This window comes from Oncorhynchus gorbuscha, linkage group LG13 (assembly GCF_021184085.1).
Source record: "Oncorhynchus gorbuscha isolate QuinsamMale2020 ecotype Even-year linkage group LG13, OgorEven_v1.0, whole genome shotgun sequence".
Lineage (NCBI taxonomy): Eukaryota > Metazoa > Chordata > Actinopteri > Salmoniformes > Salmonidae > Oncorhynchus > Oncorhynchus gorbuscha.
Genome location: NC_060185.1, coordinates 5,577,773 through 5,586,993, shown reverse-complemented (window position 1 = coordinate 5,586,993; position 9,221 = coordinate 5,577,773). Strand labels below are relative to the sequence as shown.

Sequence of the window (9,221 nt, the reverse complement as noted above, 5' to 3'; positions counted from 1 at the left end):
TGTGATGTCATTAGGGGGTATTGTGATGTCATTAGGGGGTATTGTGATGGGGTATTGTGATGTCATTAGGGGGTATTGTGATGTCATTAGGGGGTATTGTGATGTCATTAGGGGGTATTGTGATGTTGTTATGGGTATTGTGATGTCATTAGGGGGTATTGTGATGTCATTATGGGGGGTGATGTCATTAGGGGGTATTGTGATGTCATTATGGGGTATTGTGATGTCATTAGGGGGTATTGTGATGTCGTTATGGGGTATTGTGATGTCATTATGGGGTATTGTGATGTCATTATGGGGTATTGTGATGTCATTAGGGGGTATTGTGATGTTATTATGGGGTATTGTGTTGTCGTTATGGGTATTGTGTTGTCGTTATGGGTATTGTGTTGTCGTTATGGGTATTGTGTTGTCGTTATGGGTATTGTGATGTCATTAGGGGGTATTGTGATGTCATTATGGGGTATTGTGATGTCATTAGGGGGTATTGTGATGTCATTATGGGGTATTGTGATGTCATTATGGGGTATTGTGATGTCATTAGGGGGTATTGTTATGTCGTTATGGGGTATTGTGATGTCGTTATGGGGTATTGCGATGTCGTTATGGGGTATTGTGATGTCATTAGGGGGTATTGTGATGTCATTATGGGGTATTGTGATGTCATTAGGGGGTATTGTGGTGTCGTTATGGGTATTGTGGTGTCGTTATGGGGTATTGTGATGTCGTTATGGGGTATTGTGATGTCGTTATGGGGTATTGTGATGTCATTATGGGGTATTGTGATGTCATTAGGGGGTATTGTGATGTCATTATGGGGTATTGTGATGTCATTAGGGGGTATTGTGATGTTATTATGGGGTATTGTGGTGTCGTTATGGGTATTGTGATGTCGTTATGGGGTATTGTGATGTCATTATGGGGTATTGTGATGTCATTAGGGGCTATTGTGATGTCATTATGGGGTATTGTGGTGTCATTATGGGGTATTGTGATGTCATTATGGGGTATTGTGGTGTCATTATGGGGTATTGTGGTGTCATTATGGGGTATTGCCGTGTCATTATGGGGTATTGCGGTGTCATTATGGGGTATTGTGGTGTCATTATGGGGGTATTGTGTGTAGACTGATGAGGGGAAAAAGCGATTTAATCCATTTTAAGAATAAGACAGTAACGTAACGAAATGGGTCTGAATACTTTCCGAATGCCAATGTACTGACACATAAAATAACAACAGTAGGTTTTGACTGACTGTGATTGTGACTATATTGTCAATGTGATTTTAGTTTGGTTTTTTTGTGACCTTTTGTAACTTTTTTATTTAGTTTTGTCATTTTTCTTTTTCAGAGGGGGAGGGGTTACAGGTACAACACATAAATAAATTAAAAACATATAAAGATCTCCCACTGTGTTCCTGTGTGTCTCCAGATGGAGGAGGTGACGGAGAACCATGAGGAAGCTCTGACTGAAATGGAGAACAACCACAACGACACGCTGGTCACTCTCAAGGAGGAGCATGCCAGGACTGTCAAAAGTACATTTAGAAAATACTGCTCTGTGGACTCTCAACACAAGAAAGAGAGAGAGAGAGAGGGAGGGAAAGGGAAGAGAGAGAGAGAGAGAGAGAGAGAGAGAGAGAGAGAGAGAGAGAGAGAGAGAGAGAGAGAGAGAGAGAGAGAGAGAGAGAGAGAGAGAGAGAGAGAGAGAGAGAGAGAGAGAGAGAGAGAGAGAGAGAGAGAGAGAGAGAGAGAGAGAGAGAGAGAGAGAGAGAGAGAGAGAAGCTATGCATTTTACAGACAGACAGACAGACAGACAGACAGACAGACAGACAGACAGACAGACAGACAGACAGACAGACAGACAGACAGACAGACAGACAGACAGACAGACAGACAGACAGACAGACAGACAGACAGACAGACAGACAGACACTCGACTACATCCTGACTAAATTGTGTTCTGATGTTTCCATCAGACCTGAAGATGGCCCATGAGCAGCAGAGGAAGTCATTGGAAGAGGACTTTGAGAAGCTCAGACTGTCGCTGCAGGTACAGTAGAGTTACGGTAATGTTATCAGTCAATGAACCAATCAATCAATTGTCTGTAATGATTACATACTGTATATCATGTTTTTACTTCTGTCCAGGACCAGGTGGACACGCTTACGTTTCAGAACCGCAGCCTGAGAGACCGAGCCAAGCGCTTTGAGGAGGCTCTACGCAGGAGCACCGACGAACAGATAGTGGTAAACAGCAGCCCCTTTATACCTGCTGCTAACATGCATCCTTTGTCCTAACATGCTAATTGTGATCAGATATTTGAACTGGGGGTAGATGATTAAAAGAAACAGATTGTGATCAGATCCTCTCCTGCCCATCTCCGGAGGTAGTCAGACATCGTTATCTGGATATCTTACAAGTGTAGACGGATCTGGACTGTGAAACCGTTTAAATCATCGTTATACAGGGTAGCCTAGTGGTTAGAGTGTAGAGGTGGCAGGGTAGCCTAGTGGTTAGAGGGTAGAGGCGGCAGGGTAGCATAGTGGTTAGAGTGTAGAGGCGGCAGGGTAGCCTAGTGGTTAGAGCGTAGAGGCGGCAGGGTAGCCTAGTGGTTAGAGTGTGGAGGCGGCAGGGTAGCCTAGTGGTTAGAGTGTAGAGGTGGTAGGGTAGCCTAGTGGTTAGAGTGTAGAGGCGGCAGGGTAGCCTAGTGGTTAGAGTGTAGAGGCGGCAGGGTAGCATAGTGGTTAGAGTGTAGAGGCGGCAGGGTAGCCTAGTGGTTAGAGCGTAGAGGTGGCAGGGTAGCCTAGTGGTTAGAGTGTAGATGCGGCAGGGTAGCCTAGTGGTTAGAGTGTAGAGGCGGCAGGGTAGCCTAGTGGTTAGAGCGTAGAGGTGGCAGGGTAGCCTAGTGGTTAGAGTGTAGATGCGGCAGGGTAGCCTAGTGGTTAGAGTGTAGAGGCGGCAGGGTAGCCTAGTGGTTAGAGTGTAGAGGCGGCAGGGTAGCCTAGTGGTTAGAGTGTAGAGGCGGCAGGGTAGTCTAGTGGTTAGAGTGTAGAGGCGGCAGGGTAGCCTAGTGGTTAGAGTGTAGAGGCGGCAGGGTAGCCTAGTGGTTAGAGTGTAGAGGCGGCAGGGTAGCCTAGTGGTTAGAGTGTAGAGGCGGCAGGGTAGCCTAGTGGTTAGAGTGTAGAGGCGGCAGGGTAGCCTAGTGGTTAGAGTGTAGAGGCGGCAGGGTAGCCTAGTGGTTAGAGTGTAGAGGCGGCAGGGTAGCCTAGTGGTTAGAGTGTAGAGGCGGCAGGGTAGCCTAGTGGTTAGAGTGTAGAGGCGGCAGGGTAGCATAGTGGTTAGAGTGTAGAGGCGGCAGGGTAGCCTAGTGGTTAGAGTGTAGAGGCGGCAGGGTAGCCTAGTGGTTAGAGTGTAGAGGGGGCAGGGTAGCCTAGTGGTTAGAGTGTAGAGGCGACAGGGTAGCCTAGTGGTTAGAGTGTAGAGGTGGCAGGGTAGCCTAGTGGTTAGAGCGTAGAGGTGGCAGGGTAGCCTTGTGGTTAGAGTGTAGAGGTGGCAGGTAGCCTAGTGGTTAAAGCGTTGGACTAGTAACCGCAAGTTCAAACCCCCGAGCTGACCAGGTCGTTCTGCCCCTGAACAGGCAGTTAACCCACTGTTCCTAGGCCGTCAATTGAAAATAAGAATTTATTCTCAACTGCGTTGCCTGGTTAAATAAAGGTAAAACCATTGACAGGTGGCACCATAGACTTTAAAATATACTGAACAAAAAATAGAGTTCATATTCAAACCATAATCTATGTATTTTACATGATTGGGCAGGGGCTCAGCCATGGGTGGGCTTGGGAGGGCATAGGCCCACCCACTTGGGAGCCAGGCGCATCCACTTTTTCCCACAGTTGAAAAAGACAGATGTGGAGGTCCTGAGCTGGCGTAGTTACACGTGGTCTGCGGTTGTGAGACCCGTTGGACATACTGCCAAATTCTCTAAAACAACGTTTGGTGGTGTCTTATGGTTGAGAAATGAACATTCAATTATCTGGCAACGGTTCCGGTGGACATTCCTACAGTCAGCATGCCAATTGCCCGCGCCCTCAAAACTTGAGACATTGTGTTGTGTGACAAAACTGCACATTTTAGAGTGAACTGTAATTGTCCCCCCAGCACAAGGTGCACCTGTGTAATGATCATGATGTTTAATCAGCTTCTTGATATGCCACACCTGTCAAGTAGATGGATTATCTTGGAAAAGGAGAAATGCTCACTGACAGGGATGTAAAGACATTTGTTCACAAAATTGTAGAGAAATATGCTTTTTATAGGTGTATGGAACAATTTGGGGATCTTCAATTTCAGCTCATACATGTTGCGTTTATGGAATGTCTGTCAAATCATGTGTAGAAAGGAAGGGACAGACACAGTGGACAGATAACAGACACATTTTACCGCCATGTGTCGACAAATTACTGGAAATGTGTGCACATTCAGAATGGAGACACAATCAAGACAAAGGACCCATGTCAGCCCCAGGTATAGACGGGACTTTAGAGTTGATCAATGCTTGCATTATAAATGGGATCAGTCAGTCCCTAGTCATTTCTTGGTTTGCCTTCAGGATGCTCTGGCTCCATACCAGCACATCGAGGAGGATCTGAAGAGCTTGAAGGAAGTTCTTTTAATGAAGAATCAACAGATCCACGAACAGGATGTCAAGATCTCGGAGCTGGAGAGAATGGTAGGCTCAAAATGAATGGTTATCTGTCAGAATGGTAGGCTCAAAATGAATGGTTATCTGTCAGAATGGTAGGCTCAAAATGAATGGTTATCTGTCAGAATGGTAGGCTCAAAATGAATGGTTATCTGTCAGAATGGTAGGCTCAAAATGAATGGTTATCTGTCAGAATGGTAGGCTCAAAATGAATGGTTATCTGTCAGAATGGTAGGCTCAAAATGAATGGTTATCTGTCAGAATGGTTGTGTGTCAGAATGGTTGTGTGTCAGAATGGTTGTGTGTCAGAATGGTTGTGTGTCAGAATGGTTGTGTGTCAGAATGGTTGTGTGTCAGAATGGTTGTGTGTCAGAATGGTTGTGTGTCAGAATGGTTGTGTGTCAGAATGGTTGTGTGTCAGAATGGTTGTGTGTCAGAATGGTTGTGTGTCAGAATGGTTGTGTGTCAGAATGGTTGTGTGTCAGAATGGTTGTGTGTCAGAATGGTTGTGTGTCAGAATGGTTGTGTGTCAGAATGGTTGTGTGTCAGAATGGTCAGAATGTTGTGTGTCAGAATGGTTGTGTGTCAGAATGGTTGTGTGTCAGAATGGTTATCTGTCAGAATGGTTGTGTGTCAGAATGGTTGTGTGTCAGAATGGTTATCTGTCAGAATGGTTGTGTGTCAGAATGGTTGTGTGTCAGAATGGTTATCTGTCAGAATGGTTGTGTGTCAGAATGGTTATCTGTCAGAATGGTTGTGTGTCAGAATGGTTGTGTGTCAGAATGGTTATCTGTCAGAATGGTTATGTGAGAACTCAAGCAAATAAGGCAGAGTGACAGAACGAGCATTCGTACACCTTCAGAGAGTGGTGGCTTTTTAATTGAGCAGAGAAAGCGGTTGGTTTGAATAATTCAACGTTGTGCTGTGTGTGTGTGTGAGCACTTGTGTGCATGCCTGTGTGTGTGTGTGTGTGTGTGTGTGTGTCTGTGTCTGTGTCTGTGTCTGTGTCTGTGTGTCTGTGTGTAATGTTGAATTTAATGTTGGCGCTACTGTCCATGTGTTTTTGAGCAGGCCCAAAAGAACGTGTTCCTGGAGGAAAGGGTGCAGATGTTACAGCAGCAGAACGAAGACCTGAGGGCCAGGATAGACAAGAACCTAGCCATGTCCAGGTAACAGAACCTAGCCGTGTCCAGGTAACAGAACCTAGCCGTGTCCAGGTAACAGAACCTAGCCGTGTCCAGGTAACAGAACCTAGCCGTGTCCAGGTAACAGAACCTAGCCATGTCAAGGTAACAGACACCAGCAGAATGAAGACCTGAGGGCCAGGATAGACAAGAACCTAGCCGTGTCCAGGTAACAGAACCTAGCCGTGTCCAGGTAACAGAACCTAGCCGTGTCCAGGTAACAGAACCTAGCCGTGTCCAGGTAACAGAACCTAGCCGTGTCCAGGTAACAGAACCTAGCCATGTCCCGGTAACAGAACCTAGCCGTGTCCAGGTAACAGAACCTAGCCGTGTCCAGGTAACAGAACCTAGCCGTGTCCCGGTAACAGAACCTAGCCATGTCCCGGTAACAGAACCTAGCCGTGTCCAGGTAACAGAACCTAGCCGTGTCCAGGTAACAGAACCTAGCCGTGTCCAGGTAACAGAACCTAGCCCACCTGCAGACTCTTTTCAGAGTGTCGTCTGACAACACCTCACCCTTTTAAAGGATTTCGTTCTGTCTTTTGTTATCTCATAAATAATGTTTTTTTTTACAACCCCTCTTCTATCCCTCTTCCACCCCCCCATTCTCTAACCCTTCCCCCTCCCACTCTGTCCATCCCCTCTCCTCCACTCTTCCTCCCTCCACCCTCTGTTCTCCCATTTAGACAACTCTCGGAAGAGAACGCCAACCTCCAGGAGTCAATGGAGAAGGAGAGCAACGAGAAGAAACGCTTGAGTCGGAACAACGAGGAGCTGCTGTGGCGTCTGCAGAGCCCTCACATGTCCCCCACCGGCTCCCCCATCCACCGAGGCTCTCCCATCCTCCACTCCTCCAACACCTCCTCCCCTGGTCACCACCGTTCCTCCGCTGGCCCTGGGTCACCCGCACGACCGCACTCCTACCACCAATGAGACGCCTCTCCTCAATGCCTCCCCCATTGTCTCCATCTCCCTAATCTCCTTTTCCAGACGAGGAGAGGGATGATGGAAGAGCATTTCTTCCTCCCACTACATCCCTTCATCCATCCACTGACTTCGTCCATTCACTGACTTCATCCATCCACTGACTTCATCCATCTGCTTACTTCATCTATCCACTGACTTCATCTATCCACTGACTTCATCCATCCACTGACTTCATCCATCCGCTTACTTCATCCATTTATTGACTCCTTCCATCCACTGACTTCATCCATCCACTGACTCTGTCCATCCACTGACTTCATCCATCCACTGACTTCATCCATCCACTGACTTCATCCATCCACTGACTTCATCCATCCACCGACTTCATCCATCCACCGACTTCATCCATCCACTGTCTCCGTCCATCCACTGACTTCATCCATCCACCGACTTCATCCATCCACCGACTTCATCCATCCACTGACTTCATCCATTTATTGATTTCATCCATCCACTGACTTCATCCATCCACTGTCTCCGTCCATCCACTGACTTCATCCATCCACTGACTTCATCCATCCACCGACTTCATCCATCCACCGACTTCATCCATCCACTGACTTCATCCATCCACCGACTTCATCCATCCACCGACTTCATCCATCCACTGACTTCATCCATCCACTGACTTGTCTGGGAAGTCCCTCTCCCTTTTTTTTAATATGGAGGACGGAGGAACTTCTTCTTCTTCTACCCACAACGTCTCTCCTTCCATCCATTCATCCCTGGAACTCATTTTTCATCCATCAATTTTCATCTTTAATTTTTATTCTCTTTATTTAATCAACGTTCTTTCCCGACGTGGGGGAAATATTTCCCCCCCCTTAGTGCATATTAGTGTCCCTATCTGAGGATAGTTGGCTTCGATGCTGACCAGACCCGTTTGGGGGGGGGGTGGGTCAGTTTAGTATCTCTGAGGTGAACGACCCTCTGTCTGTAAAACTTGCCCAGGTCCAATGTTCCACTACTAGATGGATATAGACACAGGCCAAGGCAACACATCTGTGTGACAAATTCTGAAGTGACAGAACGTGTTTCCCCAAGTAAGGACCGAGGGCAGAGCTCCCCTCCATCCTATCTCGTTTGTATCTCCAACCTTCACGTATTGTGATACCACAAGGTCTGTGCTCTCCAACCACGGAGGTTTTGAAATGTAGGATTTATTTTTGATTTTTTAACCCCTCTCTCTATCAAAAACACTCTGATGCCCCTTTCATTTTAGGAATTCTATCAAGCAGACAGACTGATGTAGAAGAAGGACTCTCTCCGCCATTTTGGAAGGACTCTCTCCGCCATTTTGGATCTCATGGTGCCTACAGTATCTCTCTCCATGTATTTGACCTCCAACTGTATCTTCAGCTACTGGTCAGAAACGCAACAATGAATACAAGAAGCGCCTTCGCTGTCCTGCCTTTACTGTCTGCCTTCTGTATACAGTAGGCAGGTCTCTCACCAGCAATATCCTTCTCAAGGCCCCCCCCCCCCCCCCCTGGGAACGACACGACAGCATTAAGAAACAACTGCTAATGTATCCATAATGTTAGCCTTCATATAGTGCATATTACATTTACGTGTTAATCGTTTAGCAGACAGTCTTCTCCAGAGAAACTAACAGGAGCAATTAGGGTTAAGTGCCTTGCTCAAGGGCACATCGACAGATTTTTTTTTTCTCACCTAGTCAGCTCGGGGGGGGGGGCTTTCGGTTACTGGCTCAAGGCTGTTGACCGCTAGGCTACCTGTCGCCCCACATATGAATAGCTACAGTATATAAGTAAGCAGCTATGAAATTCTACACACCGGTTAAGATCATAAAGTCCTGACGACCCCCATTTAATCCACTTAGCCCTAGACTGCTACTGAGCCACATGGCGGATCAACGTTGGACACAGAAATCTACCAACCTGAACACTGACGCTGTCCTCGAAAGACTGGGATCGGCAAGGCATCTGTGCAGTACTTTAGTGGTGGGTCACTGTAGGGCCGTGCAGTACTTTAGTTGTGGGTCACTGTAGGGCCGTGCAGTACTTTAGTTGTGGGTCACTGTAGGGCCGTGCAGTACTTTAGTGTGGGTCACTGTAGGGCCGTGCAGTACTTTAGTTGTGGGTCACTGTAGGGCCGTGCAGTACTTTAGTTGTGGGTCACTGTAGGGCCGTGCAGTACTTTAGTGGTGGGTCACTGTAGGGCCGTGCAGTACTTTAGTGGTGGGTCACTGTAGGGCCGTGCAGTACTTTAGTGGTGGGTCACTGTAGGGCCGTGCAGTACTTTAGTTGTGGGTCACTGTAGGGCCGTGCAGTACTTTAGTTGTGGGTCACTGTAGGGCCGTGCAGTACTTTAGTGTGGGTCACT

The 9,221-nt window shown here is 47.2% G+C and overlaps 1 protein-coding gene across 1 annotated transcript in view; it reads left to right on the top strand.

Annotated features, from left to right (window-relative positions):
• Positions 1 to 6,943, top strand: part of LOC123993825 (microtubule-associated tumor suppressor candidate 2-like) — a 134,405-nt gene extending 127,462 nt beyond the window's left edge. Inside the window, exons 10-15 of the mRNA XM_046296294.1 lie at positions 1,431 to 1,536; positions 1,978 to 2,051; positions 2,150 to 2,248; positions 4,612 to 4,731; positions 5,776 to 5,873; positions 6,575 to 6,943. Of these exons, the coding sequence (XP_046152250.1) occupies positions 1,431 to 1,536; positions 1,978 to 2,051; positions 2,150 to 2,248; positions 4,612 to 4,731; positions 5,776 to 5,873; positions 6,575 to 6,821 (744 nt within the window). The 3' untranslated portion in view covers positions 6,822 to 6,943. The remainder of the gene's footprint in view (positions 1 to 1,430; positions 1,537 to 1,977; positions 2,052 to 2,149; positions 2,249 to 4,611; positions 4,732 to 5,775; positions 5,874 to 6,574) is intronic.
• Positions 6,944 to 9,221: the final 2,278 nt, after the last annotated feature.